The following is a 26,674-nucleotide window of genomic DNA, read 5'->3' on the forward strand; positions in this document are numbered from 1 at the left end:
TGTTCCCATTGGCGGAAGAGTCGAGAACCAAAGGACACAGTTTTAAGGTGATTGCCTTCGGTTCTTTTGCAAATGTGAGGAAAATCTTTTTTACACAGCGAGTAGTTCTGATCTGGAATGCGCTGCCTGAGCGGGTGGTGGATGCAGGTTCAATTGTGGCTTTCAAAAAGGAATTGGATAAATATCTGAAGAGAAAAAAATTTGCAGGGCTACTCACAAAGAGCCGGCACAGGCTCGATGGGCCAAATGGCCACCTTCTGTGCTGTAATGATTCTGTGTGGTCTCACACTAGGAAGATGGGCATTAAGCTCCAGTATTAAGAGCAGCTGATGTAAATAAAGCCCAGTCCAAAAAAAAGGTAAGCTTTAGAAGTTAATGCTTCTAAAGCAGTGGGGCTTATGCCTGGACGGCAGTGCCAAGTGTAGATTTAAATTTCTACTGAAATGTTCAGTATCTCTAATAGAGAAACTTCCTCGTCCCTAAAATGTTTAGGTTTCGATGTAAATCTAATACCTATGCAGGAACAGACCAGTAGATTTTTTTTTTGTAGCCCTTATATAGATTGTTGCTTCTGTTTGAAGATGATATGGCAAGGAAGCATCTTTCTTTTTAAAAAAATCAACGAGGGTTATGTGATTATGGCCTAAAAACACTTAAAAGGCACCACTGACTCTTCCCTCAGTTGCATGTTTACTTTTGTGATCTAACCATCCGTTAGTGCAGCCCAATTTAAAAGTGAATCGAGAATCACTTTGGAATCTGTTTTCCAGGTGCGGTCAATCTCAGTGTGGCTGATAAATTATGTTCTGGCATCACTAGGAGCAGATTTATTTTGGAGTAATAATCTATTCTGTCTATTGATATAAGATTATGATAACATTGTAACTATTCTCATACTATTGAAATGTAGGAGGAATGTGTTCTTAATTTTTATATTTTGGGATCTAAAAGCTCTTGGATTTTGAAATGAGGGAAAGATATGCCATGTGATGCATGTATAATACTGTGATTAGATTGGTTTTAAGCCATTGGTGTCTGTTTTGGCACAGGGTAAAGTAGAGTATTTACTAAAGATGTATTGAAGCTTAACGTTTATCTCTTGCTGTCTGATTTTTATTTTCTGAACTGTAACAGCTTCAACTCAAAACAGTTATTTCACCAGTGATGCACATATCATGTTTTAGGGCAACAGTGATCATTTTGGCATGAGGCAAAGTTATTGGATCGCATTCACAGTTTGTTGATCATTGAACTTGCAACTAAAAATCCACTCTTTTTAAAAAATGATAAAACTTCTGACTGCAAAGTTCAGAGTTTAAACTTGTAACTCTAACAGAGGTGCGTGAATAACACAGTTAAAAGTTTAAGATCAATATTTGAGTATACACGGTAAACATTCGGAATAAAGTATTTGTAACGTGTGCGAGATCTGTGTTCTGCTCTTTGGCTGTAAATAATAGTTATTTTTGTACTGTCTACAGGCTGAATGAACCGAAGATGTCTGAAGGAGAACGTCAGTCTCTGGAAAGTGAGCGGGCAGACCACAGCCTGTTTGTGCAGGAGCTTCTCCTCTCCACTCTGATGCGGGAAGAAAATTCCTCCTCAGATGAGGACGAGCGGGGGGATTTCACAGATTTTGGTGCTATTGGCTGTGTAGATATTATGCCTTTAGATGTTGCTTTAGAAAACCTAAATTTAAAAGAGAGTAATAAAGGAAATGAGCCTCCGCCACATCCTCTTTGATGATGTCCCACTTTGCAGACAATGTCCTCTGTGCTGTAACTGCCAATGAAAGTGGACAACAGCTATCTTTGGGTTTGTTTGGTGATTGTAATTTCAGGTCTGTCACTCTTGTTACATTGTGTACATTCAAGGAAGAAAAAAAAAATAAGATAATTGATTCCACTTACTAATTTTTACTTCTAGCAGGTAAATGTAGGTAGCAGTGCCAGAGGCAGTCTCTGCTTCCTGTACCTTGACATGCAAAAGGCTCTCCTAATACTCCACATTCAACTGAAGAGGAAAACAAATTGAAAAATCTCTAATGAAGCTGCTGTGTGTATTTATGAATATTAATGAATAAAACTGCTTGGATGGTTTACCTTAACTACTGCATGAGGTTTTTTGCGGAGTGCATGAGTTTTAGTAGCCTTGTCGTTTCAGAAAAAGAAAATCCCAAAGCTTTCCTAAAAGATACTTAAAGGTTACCTGTCTAGAAATGACAAGCAATCACAAAAGAGCTCGTTTTTCAAACACATTGTAGCTCTTAAATAATGCATAATTGAACACCTCATTACTCGGCTGCTTATCATGGTGCTTGTAATGCGAGCTCTGCAATACCATCCTTTGTTAATTTCCTGAGTGTACCATTACTATGGTGACTGTTCAATCGCCCTGTAACATTTCATCGTTTTGAGTGCTATATTTTTTTCCTCCATATTCTTGACAAATCAGAAGATGACATGGCCAAGTTGCCAGTGTGTAGTGACTTTAATGCAATGGGGCTTGTTAGTTTGCCCTAAAGGAGGAAAAACAAAACTAACAGAATTCATTTTGTTTGACTATTTTGTTGTAATGGTTTTAATTTTGTTAAATATTGCTGATCTAGTAGCTTTGTCCAGGTATAGGCATATATGTTTAATCACTTTTTTAAAAAAAGGCCTTTAATCTGTTCTAGTAGGGTTTTTAAAAGCTTTTATTTTCTCCCCTTCCCCCCCCACACACACACATATTAAAGATTTCATATTTATATGCTTTAAATAGTCTGTGGAGAGTTATCATCAGGAGAGCTTGAGGATTTGGTATCACATTGTGTGCAGTATATATATTATATCTAAGAATTTGAAGTCTAAATGCTAAAGTTAGCACCTTTTTATTTATTATTTTTTGATTTCCTAAGTGAAAAGTTAGCCTTTTTGATGAAATCATGCCACCTACATGCCTATACTATTAATCCTATATGTAAAAAAAAATTTGAGATGTACAATGAATTTGTGAGTAAACTTTCGTAATGGTTATAGGGCAGGGACTGCGGTTTTTTTGGAATGTAAAGATAGAATACAAAGAAAATAAAACTGCGCACAGCTTTTCATGACTTTACCAGTAGTCCTACAGTGATCGTGTTTCTTTATGCTTAAAGCTTATGTTTGTGCAAGTCTGCCTTCACAATGCATTTACCTCCAATGGCATTGGTAGTGCTTTTGTCCTCCCAGTGACCAAAAGACACTGTCTTTGAAAAGAGAGTTTCTCAATACATTCAGCACTTTCCATAGCCTTCTAGGCTGGTCTCAACAGCTCATAGGATTTACATTTCACTAGAATCAAATAAACCTTTTGGATTAAAACTTTTTTTAATCCACTTTTGTGGAATTTCAGACTGGTATTTCACTCATCACAGCATCTATTTCTAGTGCACAAGAATACTCTCAAATTATGAATACTGTTTAAAAAATATATATATATAATTTAAAAATTAGTGAGCTGCATAACTCCAACTTGCCAAAAAAGAGTAATAGGCTCCCCAGCTGTAGCAATTTATAGTGGTAGAGTATCCAAGTCTACAACTAGCATAGGTGTAGTGAAGCAAAATTAATTAGTCTGAATGAAGTAGTTTTGTTTACAATGAAAAGAACTTCAAAAAAAGCATAAACTGTAACCAATTTGTTTAATACTTTTCTACGCTAGCAGGAAAGAAGAAATATTGAGTGTTTAATTAATAGCTGTGGTGGTACTGCTTCACATGCAGGATTACAAACCAGTTTATAGAACATTCTTCCAATACCATAACACCACGATAGCCATCAGTGAAGAGCTAAGAACCCTAAAGGATGCCAGTGGGAACAACACGGTGGATAAGCAGAGTATAGTTAATATATTCAGTGAATTCTTGAAATATTTGTGAGAAGACTATAGTAATGTACCCTACATTAATGGAAATAATCCATTTGGATTTACAGACTGACATTAACAAGACTGAAGTTCCAGGCTGTTCAAAATTAACAAATCCCCAGTGATGGAGGGCATCTATCCCAGGGTACTAAAAGACTACATGAGAATTGGGAAATGCTGACAATTATTACGAGCGAGTCGCTGAATGTTGCGACGGTCCCTCTCGATTGGACACAAGCCAATGTAGTATTCATGTTCAAGAAGGGATCAATTTAATCTGGGCAACTACAGACTCATCAATATTGGGTAAAATAAGGGAATCTATTATCAGGATCAAACTTGAGGACCCATAGGAGAACAATCCAGTAAATAAGAATAACAACTTGCATTTATATAGTGCCTTTAATGTAGTAAAATGTCCCAAGGTGCTTCACAGGAGCATTATCAAACAAAATTTGATACCAAGCCACATAAGGAGATATTAGGACAGGTGACCAAAAGCTTGGCCATAAAGATAGGTTTTAAGGAATGACTTAGAGAGAGGCGGAGAAGTTTAAGGAGGGAATTCCAGAACTTAGGGCCTAGGCAGATGCAGGCACAGCCGCCAATAGTGGTGCAATGAAAATCGGGGATGCGCAAGCGGCCAGACTTGGAGGAACGCAGAGATCTCAGAGGCTCGTAGGAGGAGGTTACTGATATAGGGAGGGGTGTGGCCATATAGGGATTTGAAAACAACGATGCGAAAGCTTTAGAAGGGGAAGATCATGCTGGACTAACCTCCATGACTTTTTTGAAGTAGTGGACTCCCAAGTGAACACCCTTATGACATGGTGTACTTAGAATTCCAAAAAGCTTTTTGATGAAGTTCCTCCCAAAAGACTGCAACTGCAAGGGATGGGAATGTGAAGTAAAACATGTGTGGAGAAAGAATGGCTGAATGAATGGAAACAGTACAGGAGTGAAGGCATGGTGGGGAAGAATAGATTGGAGTGCCCCAGGGATTGGTGCTGGGGCCTCTACTGTTCCTAGTCTACCAGATTCTGGTCAGATTCTCAGATTATTACTAAACTGGAGGAGGGGAGTGACAATTGAGCAGCCAGGAACCTACTAAAGGGATTAGGTAATATCTGTAAATGGGCAAATCAGTGGTAGAAGAAATTTAACGTACAAAGTACTATACATTGAGAGGAAAAGTGTAGGTCATAAATGTACTATGGACAGTATAGAAATTGCTTAAGTGAATTGTAAGCAAACCTGTTAGGGATGGTAAATTCAGCACTTAAAATATCACAGTCACTGGAGAAGCAATAAAGCAAACCATGTTTAATTATATTGCTAGATCAGTTGAGTATAAGTAAGAAGATGTCATGCCAAAATTGCAGTGTTTTGGTTAACCTGCATCTTGAGTACTTTGTCCGATACTAGTCACCATGACATAAGGGAAACATTCAATCACTGGAGACGGTGCAAAGAAGAGCCACAAGGCTGATTCTTGGTGTCCAGAATTGAATTACAAGAAATTGGGGCTCTTTAGTCCTGAAAGTAGACCAGTGAGAAGATGTCTTATTGAAGTATATTAGATACTAAGTGGCACAGATAAGGTTAATCAGGGCCATTACCTCAAGGTATACTGAGATACTAGAACAAGGGGCAAAGGTTAATTGGTAAAAGAAACATTTAGGATGGGCGTCGGAAAGAAGTTCACACAAAGAGAGATCAACACTTGGAATCATCTCCTGCCCAGAGTAGTGTAAGTGAAAATCTTAGATTCGTTCAAGAGGCAGATGACATGCTGGGGAAATGTAAGTTTTTCTTTGTTCAGGGTGGATGAGCTAAGATGGGCTGAATGACCTCCCTCATCTGTATCGATCTTGCGAATCCTTCAACAAGAGATAGTAAAAGCATAAAAGCATGGTTTATTAAAAAGGAATGGGTAAGTATCTTGAATTTCTAACCAACTGAGTTGACCATGCCATTCTGGATGCTGAGCATTGACAAATTTGCCTACAATACCTGAAAATTTGTTGGAACCCTACTATGATCGAATAATTACACAACAAAGCACTATCATGCTGGCTTTTCAGGACCAAAAATTTCTCTTGAACCTAGAGCCTACATGAATGGACTGCACATTCTTCTCCATGTCTTTGAATAATTGTGGCAATAAAGTTGGCAAAAGTGGTTATCTTTTTATAGCTATGCAGAGGAAGACATCTTGAATAGCCTCTGAAATAGATACGGATTGATTTTGATCTGCAAGCTTAGTCTTTTTAGTCATTTAGTGAATATTAAAATCCAGAATTATGCAATTGGTATCATTCAAGTCAGCAGACACGAAGAATGCTTATAACAGTTACTATATTGGAGTAGTCCACCACTCAATTGTGGAAAACTGCCTCCCCAAGCCCAATGACTTGGCTTTGGTTGAAATCTCCGAATTGTTTTGACACTAAGCAATTTAATTCTTAGTTTGACTTCTGTAATTTACCTGTTTAGAATGCACCTAAGGAGCAAATTTGAGTATCCATGGGTCTTTTTCCATCATATTAATTTCTTTGTTCAAAATCCTTTTCCTATTTGTGGTATAGATAATGCTCTTCTAAAAATGAGATGTTGCAGTGGTCTGCCAAGTTGAAACCAAGGTGCCATAGGCATTTACTAAAAGTAGTTAAAGACCATTAAACTTTCCAAAGCTTTGGAGCAAACAAACTAGGTTTACAAAAAGTTGGGATATGGGTTTACAATGAGTCTAAAATTGGAAGACTTAATGGGCCAGATTTTGATGTAGCAAGGCATCTAATGACATCTGCCGTTAGTTAGACTTGCCCCTGCACCCTTCAGCTCAAAAAATATTTGCCCAGTAAGTTGCTGAAAGTGCGAACTGGTAAGGGCATCTAGAACCTGAGTGAACGGGGCAATCAACCGGGTATCTCCTTAACCAGTGAGATTTAAGGATTGGGAAATTAACAGCTGAAGGACTGAGAAGGAGGGTGAATTAAAGGGGGTGAATTCAATGTCAAATCAGGTTCAGAACGAGAAATAGAAATAAAGTTTGGATTAAGAGAAAAAAGAGAGAAAGGAAAAGTAAAAAAAAAATTAAAATTTAACATTTTTAAAATCTAAAAACAATTCACAACTTGAAGGAATGAGACTCCATACTTATAATAGTTAGTTTTTGGTGCCAGAGAGGTTGATTGGTAGTCATTAACACTTATCACTTTGTTAAAAGAGTACTTACGCTTGTAATTACTAGCCCTAAATATCTGTGGCGGGTTTAATTCATATCTACTGCACAAATACAGCAACTTCACGATGTTCAGTGGATGTCAGTGGCGAGGCAGACAACAAAATGCTGCTTTTACAAAGCTAATGGCAGAGCGACGCAACTCGGACAGCAACTTTTGGATATTTGCGTTTAACAGCGCATCTGCCCCTTGCCTGAAGTTGCTATACCATTTACGCATAAATGACGATGAGCGCCATGAGCCTCACTGTTATTTTGACAGCAAAATCTGGCCCAATATAAGCTCATTGGAAGACAAAGCCAGGATTTCAGGGATCAAATAAAAATTCCTTATTCAGAACTGCTATCCTTCGGGTAAAGGCTAAATTAGTCTCCTGGTACCATGGAGAGTCATTGAACCTGTATCTGGAAGGCAATTGATGAGTAGCAGCTACCACTGTAACTGTATTTACACAAATATATCAGTGTTGCTTAACCAGTCATCTTTATTCTATTTAGATCTCATTTTAATTTTTGCTAAATAACTTGTTTGGTTTCAAGAGGTGATCATTTTATTAGAAATGATCATAGGTTTCTATGAAAAGGATTTGGCTTAGTTTCCTAAAAGGATACATTCAATTCTAGATATTTAAATACATAGTTAAACAAATTCTTCTTTCCCAAATTGGATTTGAACAAGCAGCTTATTCTCTGTGTTTTGTGTAGCCTAATTTATTGCATCATTTTGGTCTAAAGTTTCCATTATGTCGCCTAAATTTTAATTCCGACACCTATTAGAAATAATCCAGCTAGTGCTATTCCATTAGAAAAAATTTAAATTTAAGAATCAGTTGCTTTCTTGCCTCCATGTCACTAGATTGTTCTTGACATAGAATCAGTCGCCTAAACTTGATCATTTAGGCAAACCAGGAATGTATAAAATGGTGGCCTAGTGGTTAGGGTACTTCACGGATAAGGCCATCTCTGATCACTTCCTTGTATCTCTCTCCACCCACATCCCCCTTCCCCCCTCCCAACCCCATTTCCTTCTGCATCCGCCCCTGGAAAAAACTCTCCCCCAGGTCACTTACAACGGCATTTTAAAATTCCCAACTGTCTAGCCTTTGGCCCTCTATTGACCACGACATTTCCGCAGCTACCGATCTGCTCAATCACACTCTCATCTCCACCTTTGATGCCCTTGTCCCCATTAAAACCACTCTCTCACCCTGGTCATTCTCCCTGGTATGGCCCTCATCCCCGGACCCTTAAGTCCAAGGGACGCAGACTTGAACGTCTATGGCAGACAACTGGTTTAGCCATTCATCGCTAGATCTGGCTGGACCACATAAAGCATTATTGGGTCCTGCTCTCCTCTGCCAAAACTGCTCACTATTCCAGGATCATCCTGGAATGCAAAGATAACTCCCGGCTTCTCTTCACTACAAACTGTTTTTTTAAACACTTCTCCCCTGCCCCCTCCACCCTCACCTCCAACGAAAAGTGTGAGGAGCTCATGGACTTCATTGTCACTAAGATTGAGACCATTCAGCTGCCTCTGCCTCTTCCCTTAGCCCATTAAGCCAAATTTCCCCTACAGTTCTCCCCTGCCCTTGCCCTGAACTTGCATCTTTCTCTAGTTTCTCTCCTATCTCCCCTTATGCCCTCTCCGAGCTCAACTTGACCATGAGACCCATCTCCTGCTCCCTCAACCTTATTCCCACTAAACTGCTGACCACCCAACTTCCCTTCCTGGCCCCCATGTTAGCTGATATTGTTAACAGTTCCATCTCCTCAGGTACTGTCCCCCTCCCCTTCAAATCTGCCGTCATCATCCCCCTCCTCAAAAAATCCACCCTTGATCCCTCTGTCCTTGCAAACTACCGCCCCATCTCCAACCTCCTTTTCTTCTCCAAAGTCCTTGAATGTATTGTCACCTCCCAAATCCGTGCCCATCTTTCCTGCAACTCCATGTTTGAACCCCTCCAATCAAGTTTCTGCCTCTGCCACAGTACTGAAACGGCCCTTATCAAAGTTGCAAATGACATCCTATGTGACTGTGACGATGGTAAACTATCCCTCCTCATCTATCTTGACCTGTCTGCAGCCTTTGGTACGGTTGACCACACTATCCTCCTCCAACGCCTCCTCTGTCGTCCAGCTGGGTGGGACTGCACTCGCCTGGTTCCATTCCTATCTATCCAGTCGTAGCCAGAGAGTCATCTGCAATGGCATCTCTTCCCACTCCCGCACTGTTACCTCTGGAGTCCCCTAAGGATCTATCCTTGGCCCCCTCCCATTTCTCATCTACATGCCGCCCCTCGGCAATATCATCTGAAAATACGACTTCAGATTCCACATGTACGCTGACGACACCCAGCTCTACCTCACAACCACCTCCCTCAACCCCTGCACTGTCTCTCATTTGTCACATTGTTTGTCCGACATCCAGTACTGGATGAGCAAAAATTTCCTCCAACTAAATGTTGGGAAGACCGAAGCCATTGTCTTTGGTTCCCACCGCAAACTCTGTTCCCTAGCCGATGAGTCCATCCCTCTCTCCAGCCACTATCTGAGGCTGAACCAGACCATTCGCAACCTTGGTGTCCTATTTGACTGAGATGAGCTGCCGATCACATATCCGCTCCATCACCAAGACCACCTACTTCTACCTCCGTAACATCGTCCGTCTCCGCCCCTGCCTCAGCTCAACTGCTGCTGAAACTCTCATCCACGCCTTTGTTACCGCCAGACTGGACTATTCCAATGCTCTCTTAGCCGGCCTCCCCATCTTCCACCCTCCATAAACTTAAGTTCATCCAAAACTCTGCTGCCCATATCCTAACATGCACCAAGTCCTGTTCACCCATCACCCTTGTGCTTGCTGACCTACATTGGCTCCCAGTCCGGCAACATCTTGATTTTAAAATTCTCATCCTTGTTTTCAAATCCCTCCATAGCCTTGCCCCTCCCTATCTCTGTAACCTCTTCCAGCCGTACAACCCTCCGAGATCTCTGCGCTCCTCTAATTCTTGCTTCTTGCACTTCCCCAATTTTAATCGCTTCAACATTGGTGACCGTGCCTTCAGCTGCTGAGGCCCTAAGCTCTGGAATTCCCTCCCTAAACCTCTCCACCTCTCTCTTCTCCTTTAATACACTCCTTAAAACCTATCTCTTTGACTAAGCTTTTGGTCACCTGTCCTAATAACTCCTTATGTGACTCAGTGTGAAATTTTGTTTTATAACGCTCCTGTGAAGCGTCTTGGGACGTTTCACTATGTTAAAGGCGCTATAAAAAAGCAAGTTGTTGTTGTTGACTAGTTGCAGAGGTTGTGAGTTCAAATCCCACCTGGCACCAGTAAAATGACCATGAAAGCTGCCGGTTTGTTGTGAAAAACCATTGGTTCATTAATGTCCTTCAGGGAAGGGAACCTGCCACCCCTACCTGGCCTGGCCTACACGTGACTCCAGTCTCACTCTATGTTGTTGACTCTTAATGCTGTTGGGGCTACAAGGGATAAATAAATACTGCCTTGCTAGTGTTACTTGCATCCCAAGAGTAATTTTTAAAACTTCAGCCCTTCTGGTATGGTTCATTGCTATGCTCGGAGTTGACAATTTTGAGGCTCCTTTGAGCTACTGTGTAAGCAATAGGGATTTTTTTAAGCTCTTTTCAGCTGTGGCAGGACATCAAGATGAGCTGAATCATGAAGGAGTGATTAGCTTATGTTTTAAAAAAACAGCAGGAGGAAGGAAAGGCTATGGGATGTAAGGATTACAATAATTCTTACTAAGATACTGACATGTCATGACTTTAGTATAGTGTGCAATGGGGTATTTGGAGCTTCGAGTCAGCCTGCATCATGGTCCTAAACCAGCTGACAGTTGAAATATGGGTCATATGCAGTGGTCATAGGGGATTCGATAGTCAGAGGGATAGACAAGCGTTTCTGCAACTGTTGATGTGAATCTCGCATGGTGTGTTGCCTCCCTGGTGCCGGGGTAAAGGACCTCACTGCAGAACACTTTGTGGGGGGAAGGGGAACAGCCAGAAGTCATGGTCCATGTTGGAACCAATGACATAGGAAGGAAAAGGGTTGAGGTCCTGCAGACAGAGTTTCAGGAGCCAAGGGGGAAGTTAAGAGCAAGACCTCAAAGATAGTAAATCTCTGGATTACTGCCAGTGCCATGTGCTAGTGAGTACAGGAGCAGTAAGATAAGACAGGTTAATGCGTGGCTGGAGAAATGGTGCAGGAGGGAGGGCTTCAGATTCCTGGGGCATTGGGACCAATTCTGGGGCAGGAGGGACCTGTACAAGATGGACCAGTTGCACCTCAACAGGGCTGGGACCAATGTCCTCACAGGGAGGTTAACTAGTGGTGTGGGGGAGGATTTAAACTAATTTGGCAGGAGGAGGGTCACTAGGATGAAGCATTAGAGAGGAGATACAAGGTGCACAGAGGGCTGGGAGAGACAACAACATTAGAATAAAGAGTAGTTCAGAAATAGGAGGGATCAGACAGGGGAGAAATGCGAGGCAGACTAAGATGGGTTTAGAATGCATATGTGTAAATGCACAGAGTCTGGTTAATAAGGCTGGTGAGCTGCAGGCACAAGTAGCCATGATATAGTGGCAATAACGGAGACCTGGCTCAAACAAAGGGAGGAATGGGCATTTAATATTCCTGGCTATAATGCATTGAGTGAAAATAGGGAAGGTTAGAAAAGGAGAAGGGGGCAGCCATATTGTTCAAAGATACTGTTACAGCACTAGAAGGGGATGATGTACTTGAGGGTTCAAAGATAGAATCTATTTGGTTAGAATTAAGGAACAATAGAGGAACTATTATGCTGCTGGGTGTATACTATAGTGGTAAGGAGATAGAGGAGCAAATTTACAGGCAAATTGCAGAAAGATGCATGAATTTTAGAGTAGTGATAATGGGAGACTTCAATTATCCTCATGTAGACTGGGAAAATAACAGTGTAAAGGGCAAAGAGGGGAAAAAATTCCTGAAATGTGTATAAGAGAATTTTCTTTATCAGTATGTTTCCAGCCCAACAACGAAGGAAATAATGCTGAATCTAGTTCTGGGGAATGAAATAGGGCAAGTGTTTTAGTGGGAGAACATTTGGGAAACAGTGATCACAATATCATTAGGTTTAGATTGGTTATGGAAAAGGACAAGAAAAAGTAAAATGTGAAAATACTCAACTGGAGGAGAGCTAATTCCAGTGAGTTGAAAAGGGATCTGCCCCAGGTGGATTGGAATCAATGATTAGCAGGTAAAACAGTAAATGAGCAATGGGAGGCCTTCAAAGAGGAGATAGTTCGGGTACAGACTAGGCACATTCCCACAAGGGGGAAAGGAAGGGCATCCAAAGCTAGAGCTCCCTGAATGACTAAAGATATAGAGATGAAAATGAAATGGAAAAGGAGGCTTATGATAAATGTAAGTTCATAATTCAGTGGAGAACCAAGCTGAATACAAAAATACAGGGGAGAACTGAAAAAGGAAATAAAAGGGGCAAAGAGAGTTTATGAGAATAGATTAGTGGGTAACATAAAAGGGAACCCAAAAGTCTTTTATAAACATATAAATGATAAAAAGGTAGTCACAGGAAGGGTAGAGCAGATTAGAGACTAAAAAAGAGATCTTCTCGTGGAGGCAGAGGACATGGCTGACGTATTAAATGAGTACTTTGCATCGGTCTTCACTAAAGAAGAGGATGCTGCCAGTTTCACAGTAAAGGAGGGGGCAGTAGAGAAATTGGATAGGATAAAAATAGATAAAATGGATGTACTAAGGAGGTTGGCCGCGCTCAAAGTAGAAAAGATACCTGGTCCGGATGGGATGCATAAGAACATAAGAAATAGGAGCATGAGTAGGCCATCCGACCCCTCGAGCCTGCTCCACCATTCAACAAGATCATGGCTGATCTTCTACCTCAACGCTATTTCCTGCACTATCCCCATATCCATTGATGTCTTTAATATCTAGAAATTTATCGATCTCTGTTTTGAATGTACTCAATGACTGAGCCTCCACAGCCCTCTGGGGTAGAGAATTCCAAAGATTCACCACCCTCTGAGTGAAGAAATTTCTCCTCATCTCAGTCCTAAATGGCCTACCCCTTATTCTGAGACTGTGACCCCTGGTTCTAGACTCACCAACCAAGGGAAACATCCTCTCTCCATCTACCCTGTCGAGTCCTGGAAGAATTTTGTATGTTTCAATGAGATCACCTCTCATTCTTCTAAACTCTAGAGAATACAGGCCTTGTCTACTCAATCTCTCCTCATACGACAATCCCGCCATCTCAGGAATCAGTCTGGTGAGCCTTCATTGCACTCCATCTATGGCAAGTATATTCTTTCTTAGGTAAGGAGACCAAAATTGTACACAATACTCCAGGTGCGGTTTCACCAAGGCCTTGTATAATTGCAGTAAGACAGAAAAAGAAAGCTTATGACTGTCACAGAAAACTAAATACTGCAGAAAGCCTAGAGGAGTATAGAAAGTACAGGGATGACGTAAAAAAGGAAATAAGGAGAGCAAAGAGAGGACATGAAAAAATATTAGCTAGTAAGATTAAAGAAAACCCAAAGATGTTTTATTAGTACATTAAGAACAAGAGGAGAGCTAAGGAAAAGGTGGGACCTATCAGGGATGATAAGGTTAACTTGTGTGTAGAAGCAGAGGATGTGAGTAGGGTTTTAAATGAATATTTTGTCTCCATATTCACAAAGGAAAGGGATGATCAGGACGTAGTAGTTAAAGAGGAGAGGTGTGAAATATTGGATAAGGTAAACATAATGAGAGAGGAAGTACTAGAGGGACTGGAATCCTTGAAAGTTGATAAGTCACCAGGGCCGGATGGATTGTTTCCTAGGCTATTGAAGGAAGCCAGGGAGGAAATAGCAGATGTTCTGAGGATCATTTTCCAATCCTCACTAGATACAGGGGAGGTACCGGAGGACTGGAAGACTGCTAACGTAGTGCCATTGTTTAAAAAGGGTGCGAGGGAAAGGCCGAACAATTATAGGCCGGTCAGTCTTACCTCGGTGGTGGGCAAACTATTAGAATCAATACTGAGAGATAGGATAAACTGTCACTTGGAAAGGCATGGTTTAATCAGGGATAGTTCAGGGAAGGACATGCCTTACAAATCTGATTAAATTCTTTGAGGAAGTGACAAGGAGGATTGATGAGGGTAGTGGATGTTGTCTACATGGATTTTAGTAAGGCATTTGACAAGGTCCCACATGGCAGACTGGTCAGAAAGGTAAAAGCCCATGGGATACAGGGAAAGGTGGCGAATTGGATCCAAAATTGGCTCAGTAACAGGAAACAAAGGGTAGACATCGCAAAGACATCCATCGATGTCTTTGCGAATGGAAATCTGTTTCCAGTGGTGTGCCACAGGGCTCAGTGTTGGGTCCCTTGCTGTTTGTGGTATATATTAATGATTTGTACTTGAATGTCGGGGGCATGATTGGCAAATTTGCAGACGACACAAAAATTGGCCATGTAGTTGATAGTGAAGAGGATAGCTGTAGACTCCAAGAAGATATCAATGGGTTGGTTGAGTGGGCGGAAAAGTGGCAAATGGAGTTCAACCCGGAGAAGTGTGAGGTAATGCACATGGGAGGGCAAACAGTAAAAGGGAATACGCAGTAAACGGGAATATATTGAGAGGGGTAGAGGAAGTGAGAGGCCTTGGAGTGCATGTACACAGGTCCCTGAAGGTGGCAGTACAGGTAGATAAGGTTGTGAAGAAGGCATACGGATTGCTCTCCATTATTAGCCGAGGTATAGAATACAAAAGCAGGGATGTAATGATGGAACTGTATAAAACGCTGGTAAGGTCACAGCTGGAGTATTGTGTGCAGTTCTGGTAACCACATTACAGGAAGGACGTAATTGCTCTGGAGAGAGTGCAGAGAAGATTTACAAGAATGTTGCCAGGGCTTGAAAATTGCAGCTACGAGGAGAGATTGGATAGGCTGGGGTTGTTTTCCTTGGAGCAGAGGAGGCTGAGGGGTGACTTGATTGAGGTGTACAAAATTATGAGGGGCCCAGATAGAGTAGACAGGAAGTACATGTTTCCCCGAGCAGAGAGTTCAAGAACTAGAGGACATAGATTTAAGCTGATTGGTGGAAGGATTAGAGGGGACATGAGGAAAAACTTTTTTACCCAGAGGGTGGTGGGTGTATGGAATTTGCTGCCCGAATTGGTGGTAGAGGCAGGGACCCTCAACTCTTTTAAAAAGTACCTGGACCTGCACCTAAAGTGCTGTAAGCGGCAGGGCTACAGACCGGGTGCTGGAAGGTGGGATTAGAATGGGCACCTGGTTGTTCTTCGAGCCGGCGTGGAAACGATGGGCCCAATGGCCCCTTTCTGTGCTGTATTTTTTCTATGGTTCTATGGTTCTATCTTTACTCCTGTACTCAAATCTTCTTGTAATAAAGACCAACATACCATTTGCCTTCCTGCATGTTAGCTTTCAGTGACTCGTGTACAAGGACACACAGGTGCCTTTGAACATCAACATTTCCCAATCTCTCACCATTTAAAAAATACTCTGCATTTCTGTCTGTTTTTCCTACCAAAGTGGATAACTTCACATTTTTCCACATTATATTCCATCTGCCAATATATTCCATCAGTCACTTAGCCTGTCTATATCCCCTTGAAGCCTCTTTGCATCCTTCTCACAACTCACATTCCCACCTCGTTTTAGGTTGCTGAGGGAAGTGGGGTGGAGATTGTGGAGGCTCTGGTCACAATCTTCCAATCCTCCTTAGATTCAGGAGTGGTGCCAGAGTTCTGGAGGATTGCAAATGTTACACCCCTGTTCAAAAAAGGGGAGAGGGATAAACCCAGCAACTACAGGCCAGTCAGCCTAATGTCGGTGGTGGGGAAACTTTTAGAGACATTAATCTGGGACAAAATTAATTGTCACTTGGAAAAATATGGATTAATAAATGAAAGCCAGCACGGATTTGTTAAAGGCAAATTGAATTTGACTAACTTGATTGAGTTCTTTGATGAAATAATGGCGACGGTCGATGAGGATAGTGTGGTTGATGTGTATATGGACTTTCAAAAGGTGTTTGATAAAGTACCACATAATAGACTTGTTAGCAAAATTGAAACTCATAGCATTAAAGGGGCAGTTGCTGCATGGATATGAAATTGGCTAAGGGACAGAAAGTAGAGAGTAGCGGTGAATGGTTGTTTTTCAGACTGGAGGGATGTATGCAGTGGTGTCCCCCAGGCATCGGTGTTGGGACCACTACTCTATTTGATATATATTAATGACCTGGACTTCAGTATACAGGGCATAATTTCAAAGTTTGCAGATGACACAAAACTCGGAAATGTAGTAAACAGCGAGGAGGAAGTAATAGACTTCAGGAGGACATAGACAGACTGATGAAATGGGCAGACACATGGCAGATGAAATTTAATGCAGAGAAGTGTGAAGTAATTCATTTTAGTAGGAAGAATGAGAAGAGGCAATATAAACTAAATTGTATAATTTTAAAAGAGGTGCAGGAACAGAGAGACCTGGGAGTGTATGTACACCAGTCTTTGAAGGGGGCAGGACAAGTTGAGAAGGCTGCTAAAAAGGCAAACGGGATCATTGGCTTTATAAATACAGGCATAGAGTACAAAAGCAAGGAAGTTATGCTGAACCTTTCTAAAACACTGGTTCGGCCCCAGTTGGAGTATTGTGTCCAATTCTGGGCATCTCACTTTAGGAAGAATGTCAAGGCCTTAGAGAGGGTGCAGAAGAGATTTACTAGAATGGTACCAGGGATGAAAGACTTCAGTTACGTGGAAAGATGGGAGAATCTGGGGTTGTTCTCTTTAGAGCAGAGAAGGTTAAGGGGAGATTTAATAGAGGTGATCAAAATCATGAAGGAATTTGATAGAGTAAATAAGGAGAAACTGTTTCCAGTGGCAGAAGGATCGGTAACCAGAGGACACAGATTTAAGGTAATTGGCAAAAGAGCCAGAGGCGACATAAGGAAAATAAAAATTATGCAGTGAGTTGTGATGATCTGGAATGCACTGCCTGAAAGGGCGATGGAAGCAGATTCAATAATAACTTTCAAAAGGGAATTGGATAAATACTTGAAGTGGAAAAATTTGCAGGTCTGTGGGGAAAATGCAGGGGAGTGGGACTAATTGGATAGCTCTTTCAAAGAGCCGGCACAGGCACAATGGGCCGAATGGCCTCCTTCTATTCTGTATCATTCTATGATTCTATGATTTTGTGATTGATGCACCTAGGGTTGCTCTGATGACTCTCTACCAAGACCTGGGCCTGGACAACAGTAAAAATGCCTACAATGGTTGTGGTAGTGTGAGTTTGGACACTAGGAATAAGAAGTGGGGAGAATCAACTATCCAATGACGAGCTTTATTGTGTGGTCTATTCAGGAGTGAGAGAGATGTATGGGAGGCAAAGGAGCATATTCAAGTCCAGATAGACCTTGGTTTTATAAAGTGTTTTATAAAGGGGAACAAGCTTTTTAGAGGTTAGGAAAGGAGGAGCTGTGGAAGTTCCATTTGAGATGAGAGTTAGCGAGACCAGGAATGTCAATTGGTTCAGTATGCCAGATCAGGAAACACTTTTTCACGCAAAGGATAGTGGAAATCTGAAACCCTCTTCCCCAGAAGGCTATGGATGCTAGGTCAGTTGAAATTTTCAAGACTGAGGCAGATAAATGGAGATGAGGTACAGATCATCCATGACCTGACTGAATAATGGAACAAGCTCGAGAGGCTGAATGACCTACTCGTGTTCCTAATATTCTTATGATTGCTTTGAAAAACTTCAAAATACAAGTAGAAATCACATTTAATAATAAGTAAAGAGAGAGCGCCGAATATCTACTGAATCCCACTTTTCTGTTTTTTTATTCCAGAAAATGGAGATGTAGGCCTTTTTTTTGCTTTTTAAAATACCACAAGTTTTTTAAGCCTGCTAAACATCTTCAGTATTTATTGAACTTGGAAAGTATAATTTTTAAAAAGCCTTTAAAAGAAATAATTCTGCTTTCATAAGGTAAAGATGTTTTGATCCTGTAGGTGGCGACAGTGTTCCTCTCAAAGACCGGCTGTGGCATTTTTTAAACTCTGTAAGATCCAAAGTGTGATCAGTGTTTACTACTGTGACACCGGATGTCCCAGAATATTAATTGTAATCACGGTACTGTGCCTGTTGGATTGCATCGCTGGGCTGTCTCAGTCTATTTCCAAAAACAAATTAAAAATTAGACAATGATGAAAGCTTTTAGAAACGGAATGGACTGGCAAGGATGGCAGTAGGCGTTGATTGTATCAGCAAGTTAAAGAGAGAGTTAGATAAATGCCTGGAGAAAAACTTAGTAGAAGGGTACAGCGGATATCGGGAGATATGATATTTCCTGGACACTGTGACCAGACAGATTGACCCAGTGGCGATTTCCAGTCCTGTACATTCCTACAATTAAAAGAAGGTTTTCTGTATTTTTATTGTAAGGATTAGAATATTCCATGACTATTCGATAAAGCACATCATACATGCAGATTTAGACAGTACTACACTGGAGAGAGGGAGTTGTGAATAAACATTCCTAATGAACCACAGAACTAAAGCACAAACAGCCAACACATACGAATGAAGTTCAGCGACAGTGAAATCCTTAGAACTGCTGATGCAATCATGTCTTAATTTACACATATTTATCATTTATCTTTTTAAACCCATGTTTTAATTCATCACAGGTCTCAAACATTTAAGTGGAGCTCAGTTTAATGGCAATCAAGTTTTAAAAGTTACAAGACCTCGTTATGGCTTGATTAGGAATGCAATATTCTTAGTACCGATCGCTCTATATATGAGATGACCCATATCACAGCTCTATTTTCCTAGAAAGTTGTAGGTAGCTTGGAATTAATATCAGTAACATAAGGTTTGTAGGCCAAAGCTACTGACCTCTGCTCTTTTCCCCGGGTTCCTGCAGAGATCAGCAACATCAGTACACACACCATATGTGAGTTGCTGATATTACATCCTGCAGAAGAAAATTAAATGACTAAAACATATCAGGCTTGGAAAGAAATTGTTCCACAAAGTAGACTCCTTCAACTATTGCCAATACGTCGAAACCTGTACTTAGAGGGGCACAGAATTTCATAGCAAAAATGCAACAGCTATTGAAATAATAGGTGTCAGCCATTGCTCAGTGGTAGCAGTCTCAGCTCTGAGTCAGAAGTTTGTGAGTTCAAGCCCAACTCCAGAGACTTGAGCACAAAATCTGGGCTGACACTCAGTGCTGTACTGTTGGAGTGCAACACTGTCAGAGGTGCTGTCATTTAGATGAGACGTTAAACCGTGGCCTTCTCTTTTAGGTTTTTTTAGTGGTGTTGGTTGAGATATAAATATTGGCCAGGAGACCCCCCCCTGCTGTTCTTCAAATAGTGCCATGGGATCTTTTACATCGACCTAAGAGGGCAGATGGCCTCGGTTTAACCAGTGTGCTACCACTGAGTCAGGCACTTTGATGAACACAAAATTCACAAAAAGAAATGAGACAGTCATAAAGCCAGCCAGTTACTGAAGATATTGCACGATGGGGTAGATTATGTGCCTCAGAGCTTCAGGCCTGATTTCTTGTCTGCACATGAACTCATTTTAATGGTTGGGAGCTTGTGAAGGCCTTGAATCAGGCTCATGGTTCTCCACAGCTGAGTTCCCGACACGTGCTCCCGTTGTGCAAAGCTCCACACCCACAGCACAAATTGTAAAATTTGCCCACGTATCTTTTAATAGGTGAACATGTATTAATTGTGTGCATTATAGAGGAGCTTCCAGTTATCCACTTAAAGGCTGTAAGGACTGACCCTCAATTCAAGATCATAATCTGGTGAAGCACCAGCTCCCGCACTTGTATAATGTGAAGCCATGGCATGGCAGTGAAAGGCGCCAATTCCAAAAAGGCTCCCAATGGGAAATCTCCAAAGAGGTTCAGGCTTATAATACACTCCCAACTGTACACATTATTTAACTGTCATTATATTTATTCCCTGGTTCCAGTCATCAGTTGCTGTAATGCTACAGACAGCCATAACCTTGAGATCTACGCCTGGAATTCCCACGGAGGTTCTCCCAATTGTCCACTGTTAACTTCGGCAGACACTCCAGAGAAACGATGTAATGCATTTATATAGCGCCTTTAACGTAGTAAAATATCCCAACGAGCTTCGCGAAGCTGTAATCAGACAAAAATGGACATCAAACCAAAGAAGGAGATATTAGGAGGGGTGACCAAAAGTTTAGTCAGAGAGATGTGATTTAAGGAGGGTCTTAAAGGAGGCGAGGCGATGGGGTTCAGGGAGGCAATTCCTTTGGCGGCAATTCCTTTGGCTAGAGCTTAGGGTCTAGATGGCTGATGGCACGACTGCCAAAGCTGGACCAAAGGCCATGAGGCCAGAATTGGAGGGTAGGAGAGTTTGCAGAGATTGCAGGCTTCAAGAAAGTTATAGAGATAGGGAGGAGAGAGACCATGAAGGGATTTCAACACGAGGATGAGGATTTTAAATTGGAGGCGTTGACCGTGTGTCAGTGTTAGTCAACAATGACAGGGGTGATAGGTGAGCAAGACTTAGTGCAGGTTAGGATATGGGCAGCAGAGTTTTGGTTGAGCTGAAGTTTATGGAGAGTGGAAGGTGGGAGGCCGGCCAGGAGAGCTTTGGAATAGTCAAGTCTGGAGGTAACAAAAGCAAAAGGATGAGGGTTTCAGCAGCTGATGAGCTGAGGTAGGGAGGCAGGCAACGTATGGAGGTGGAAGTAGTTGGTCTTTGTGATGGAGCAGATATGGGATTGGAAGCTCGATTTAGGCTCAGATAGGACGCTGAGGTTGCAAATAGTTTGATTCATCCTGAGAGAATGGGCGGGGAGGTGAATCAGGTACGGAGTTTGTGGTGGGAGCTGTAGACAATGTCTTTAGTCTTCCCAACTGTTCAACTGAAGGAAATTGTGGCTCATCCAGGACCAGATGTTGGACAAGCAATCTGTCAACACAGAGGCAGTGGCGGGATTGAGAGAGATGGTGGAGAGGTAGAGCTGGGTGTCGTCAGCGTACATGTGGAAGCTGACCCCAACATCAGAGGAACAGCTGGCATGACCGCATGAGATCTGCAGTGGGCTGGGCTTTGTTTTTATATAAGTCCAAACGACATTACTTAAAACCGCAGTAGCAGTATTTTAGTGTATCTCACAACAGATTGCCTTTTCTTGTCAAACCCATAAGGAGACATTGGGTTGCCCCAGTGTCATTGAACAAAAAATCTAACAAAGTACCCCTTTTTTAGAGAGGCACAACTAATAGAAAATTAAATCATAAAAATCAAAGAAAACTTATCAAATTAAATAATAATATTATCACTCACGTCAACTACGCATTCCAGTCCTTGCGGTATCCACCGGTCACAGAAGGTTAAATTAAGGAGTTGAAATAAGTATTTGAGAGCAGCCAAACTCAATTACTTTGAGGCGATGGTTCATGTAGCAGATAAATCTTGGATTGCTCTTACTGAGAAAGTCATCATCATCACCATGATCGGTTGGCTTCTGTCGGAGCTCCTGTGACTCTCCTCCTCTTTAATGCAGGGACCTGAACCCAGGTGTTGTGTGTTGGACTGTCCACGGTCGCTCTTTCATTGACTTGTTCTGTACTGTGGCTGCGTCACGGTTTGCAGATAATTCAAGGATTGGCTCATCCGTCTTTCGACGACGTTTCCTCCATCAAGGGTCCGACTCCTCTCCCGCAGGGGGTCACCCGCCCAAAGCTTTTGGCACTTTCTGGAGATGGCCGGGTTACTCGCCCACCGCCTGACACTCAGTGTTGACCAGTCACAGGTAGCACCCTCTACGATCATTACAGCAACTGGTTTTAACATCTGACCTGAGTCTGAAAATGCTGCAATTGAAATATACACTGGTGTGAATTTTTAATTATAATTATATGTTGAGAGTAGATAATTGCTGTGAGATAATAGAACCTCGGTATTAAACTTCCGGAATGTACAGTCAGCGGTTAGTTTTGTTGGGTGGGTGTGTGACAAAATGAAACAGTTTCATTTAAGAGTAATATATTAGCAATATGATTTGCTTTATTATTAACTATATGTTTTAATGGATTGGGAGGGGGCTGTGCGGGGAGTGGAGGGGTGGGAGGGGTGGGGGTGTCGGGGGGTGGGGGCGTCGGGGGGTGGGGGCGTGGAGGGGGTCCAAGAACTCTTAATTCGGCTCTGCTGCTAGGGCACAGTTGCACAGAAATGAGACTCTAGTTCGTGACTACAGCTGAGCTTGACCTTGTCCTTCCCCTGAATCATAGAATCATACAGCACAGAAGGAGGCCATTCGGACCATTGTCTCTTTGGAAGAGCTATCCAATTAGTCCCCTGCTCTTTCCCCACAGCCCTGCAAAGGTCTCCTATTCAAGTATATATTCAATTCCCTTTTGAAAGTTATTATTGAATCTGCTTCCACCACCCTTTCAGGCAGCGCATTCCAGATCATAACGACTCGCTGCGCAAAAACAATTCTCCTCATTTAACCCCTGGATTTTTTGCCAATTTTCTTAAATCCGTGTCTTCTGGTTACCGAACCTCCTGCCAGTGGAAACAGTTTCTCCCTATTTACTCTGTCAAAACCCTTCATAATTTTGAACACCTCTATTAAATCTCCTCTTAACCTTCCCTGCTTCAAGGAGAACAATCCCAGATTCTGCAGTCTATCCATATAACTGAAGTCCCTCAGCCCTGGTACCAGTCTGGTAAATATCCTCTGCACCCTCTCCAAGGCCTTGACATCCTTCCTAAAGTGTGATGCCCAGAGTTGGACACAATACTCCAGCTGACGCCTAACCAGTGTTTTATAAAGGTTTACCATAACTTCCTTGCTTTTATACTCTATGGCTTTATTTACAAAGCCAAGGATTCCATATGCTTTTTTAACAGCCTTATCAACTTGTCCTGCCACCTTCAAAGATTTGTGTACGTAAACCCCTAGGTCTCTCTGTTCCTGTACCCCCTTTAAAAAAAACCCTGATATCCACTCTCTTAGTCTATTGGTCTGAAACATCAAGAGTGTCATCAACATCAAAGTCCTTCCAAGAACATGGGTGCAATTGAAGAAACTACTCCACTCACTAACCCTGGTACCATTAGCATCACAAGGGAGAAATTGGAACCAAAGGAACAAGAGTAGGCCATTCAGCCCCTCGAGCCATTCAAGTAAATCATGGTTGATCTGTACCTCAACACCATTTACCCTGTCTGATGCCGTACTAGCTCACAGCATCATCGCCACAATGTTAGCACACACCAGTGCATTGGTAGAGGACAAAGCACGTACTGTGAGCAGTTCTGGGCACCGCACCTTCGGAAGGACATATTGGCCTTGGAGGGAGTGCAGCGTAGGTTTACTAGAATGATACCCGGACTTCAAGGGTTAAGTTATGAGGAGAGATTACACAAATTGGGGTTGTGTTCTCGAGAGTTTAGAAGGTTAAGGGGTGATCTGATTGAAGTTTATAAGATATTAAGGGGAACGGATAGGGTGGATAGAGAGAAACTATTTCCGCTGGTTGGGGATTCTAGGAGTAGGGGACACAGTCTAAAAATTAGAGCCAGACCTTTCAGGAGTGAGATTAGAAAACATTTCTACACACAAAGGGTGGTAGAAATTTGGAACTCTCTTCCGCAAATGGCAATTGATACTAGCTCAATTGCTAAATTTAAATGTGGCAACCAAAGGTATTAAGGGATATGGGCCAAAGGCAGGTATATGGAGCTAGATCACAGATCAGCCATGATCTTATCAAATGGCGGAGCAGGCACGAGGGGCTGAATGGCCTACTCCTGTTCCTATGTTCCTACTGAGATCCAACCCACTCTCGCCTCTGTCAGAAGGTCGTAGGTTCAAGTTCCACTCCTGAGACTTGAGCACATAATCCAGGCTGACACTCCAGTGCAGTACCAAGGGAGTGCTGCATTGTTGGAGGTGCTGTCTTTCAGACGAGATGTTAAACCGAGGCCCCATCTGCCCTCACAGGTGGACATAAAAGATCCCACGGCACTATTCGAATGAGGGGCAGGGGAGTTCTCCTCGGTGTCCTGGCTGATATTCATCCCTCAACCAACACTTAAAACCGATTATCTGGTCATTTATTTCATTACTGTTTGTGGGACCTTGTTGTTCGCAAATTGTTTCCTACATTAAATCAGTGACTACAGTTCAAAGTACTTCATTGACTGTAAAGTGCTTTGGGACGTCCTGAGGTCGCGAAAGGTGCTATATAAATGCAAATCCTTTCTTTCTTTTTCTTTTCAAAAATACTATAACTACATTTTCCAATTGGGCACCAAGCTATTGGGAATCAAGTCCTCCCATGTTAGATGAGGATTAAAGCCTCTTTTCGTCTGTGCCACCCCCCAGGACAGCAACTCTTATTGAGTATCTAAACTAGAAACTGGATTCTCCACACACATTTTACATAGCACTCTGTCAGCCAGCAGAGAGGGGACTCAGCCTGGATTTGGACCCAGGTTCTAGAGGGGAATAACCAGTATCTAACAAACTGCATCATCCAGTCAGATAGGTTGGATAGTTGACATCTTGAGATACTATTCAGTTACTTCTTAGCACATTTGTACTTTCTGTTTTCGGTTCACTTAATATTCCTCCCTTCCTCCCCTCCCTCCCTTCCTTCCTCCCCCCCTCCCTTTCCTTCCTTCCTCCCCCCCTCCCTTTCCTTCCTTCCTCCCTCCCTTCCTCCCCTCCCTCCCCTTCCTTCCTCCCCTCCCTCCCCTTCCTTCCTCCCCTCCCTCCCCTTCCTTCCTCCCCTCCCTCCCCTTCCTTCCTCCCCTCCCTCCCCTTCCTTCCTCCCCTCCCTCCCCTTCCTTCCTCCCCTTCCTTCCTTCCTTCCTTCCTCCCATTCCTTCCTTCCTTCATTCCTTCCTTTATTCCTTCCTTCCTCCCCTTCCTTCCTTCCTTCTTTCCTTCCCATCCTTCCTTTCTTCCTTCCTTCCTCCCCTACCACCCTTTCCTTCTCTCTTTCATGCTTTCCCCAGGACACAGAGTTGAGCACAAAGTGAGTACATGAAAAAAAAGATACCAGATAAAACCAGTAGGGTTCAGTAGACAACAACACTTCTGTTAAATACACCCAGCTGAGTTAATTAAATTGTGAGAGTTGTTCCATTAAATCCGAATCTGACATTCAGCATGATTAGGGCTTGCACTTTAGAAAGAAAACTGTCAAGCAATCTGCGCCAACACCCATCGCCCTACAAAATAAATCATCAGGGGCTGTTCCTGAAGGGAATATTTTTTCCTTGAAGTTTATGGTTCGAGGCAGAGATACAACCAGTTGGGCTGTAGAGTGTAGCTCCAGCAAATGTTGTGTCAGCTTTCCAGTGAGTTACATTCTTCTGTCTTGTCACAAATAGGGAAATTAAAGGTAAGTCGTGGCCAGTGGATATTCTAACCCTAAGTATATTGTGGTTAATAGTGTCAGCTTGGCTCAGGTGGTAGGACACTCACTTCTTAGACAGGTTAAGTGAGTGGGCAAGAAGGTGGCAGATGCAGTATAATGTGGGGAAATGTGAGGTTATTCACTTTGGTAGGAAGTATAGAAAAACAGAATATTTTTAAAATGGTAAGACATTATTAAATGTTGGTGTTCAGAAGGATTTGGGAGTCCTTGTACATGAAACACAGCAAGTTAACATGCAGGTAGGTACAGCAAGCAATTAGAAAGGCAAATGGTATGTTGGCCTTTATTGCAAGTGGGTTGGAGTACAAAAGTAAGGAAGTCTTACTACAATTGAACAGGACTTTGGTGAGACCACATCTGGAGTACTGTGTACTGTTTTGGTCTCCTTACCTAAGGAAGGATATACTTGTCTTAGAGGCGGTGCAACGAAGGTTCACTAGATTGATTCCTGGGATGAGAAGGTTGTCCTGTGAGGGGAAATTGAGTAGAATGGACCTATATACTCTGGAGTTTAGAAGAATGAGAGGTGATCTCATTGAAATATGCAAGATTCTGAGAGGGCTTGACAGGGTAGATGCTGAGAGGCTGTTTCCTCTGGCTGGGGAGTCTAGAACTAGGGGGCATAGTCTCAGGGTAAGGGTTCGGTTATTTAGTACTGAGATGAGGAGAAATTTCTTGACTCAGAGGGTTGTGAATCTATGGAATTCTCTACCCCAGAGGGCTGTGGATACTCAGTCGTTGAGTATATTCAAGACTGAAACAAAAACAGAAAATGCTGGAAAAGCTCAGCAAGTCAGGCAGCATCTGTGGAGAAAGAAACAGAGTTAACGTTTCAGGTCGAAAACCTTTTGACAGAACTGGAAGATGTTAAAGAGTTAAAGATTTTAAGCAAGTATAGAGCCAGGGTAAGGGGTGGGGGGAGGGGAGGAAAGAACAAAAGGGAAGGTCTGTGATAGGGTAAAGGGCAAGAGAGATTAAATGATAAAAGGGATGATGGTGT

At 42.3% G+C, this 26,674-nt stretch overlaps 1 protein-coding gene across 2 annotated transcripts in view; it reads left to right on the forward strand.

The window, feature by feature from the left end:
- The window catches only part of kcmf1 (potassium channel modulatory factor 1), a 144,328-nt gene extending 141,229 nt beyond the window's left edge, over positions 1–3,099 (forward strand). For both annotated transcript variants that reach the window (XM_067983367.1, XM_067983366.1), the window contains exon 7: positions 1,482–3,099. In XM_067983367.1, coding sequence (XP_067839468.1) covers positions 1,482–1,743 — 262 coding nt within the window. In that variant the 3' untranslated portion in view covers positions 1,744–3,099. The remainder of the gene's footprint in view (positions 1–1,481) is intronic.
- Positions 3,100–26,674: the final 23,575 nt, after the last annotated feature.

The sequence above is a fragment of the Heptranchias perlo genome, chromosome 4 (genome assembly GCF_035084215.1).
Source record: "Heptranchias perlo isolate sHepPer1 chromosome 4, sHepPer1.hap1, whole genome shotgun sequence".
Lineage (NCBI taxonomy): Eukaryota > Metazoa > Chordata > Chondrichthyes > Hexanchiformes > Hexanchidae > Heptranchias > Heptranchias perlo.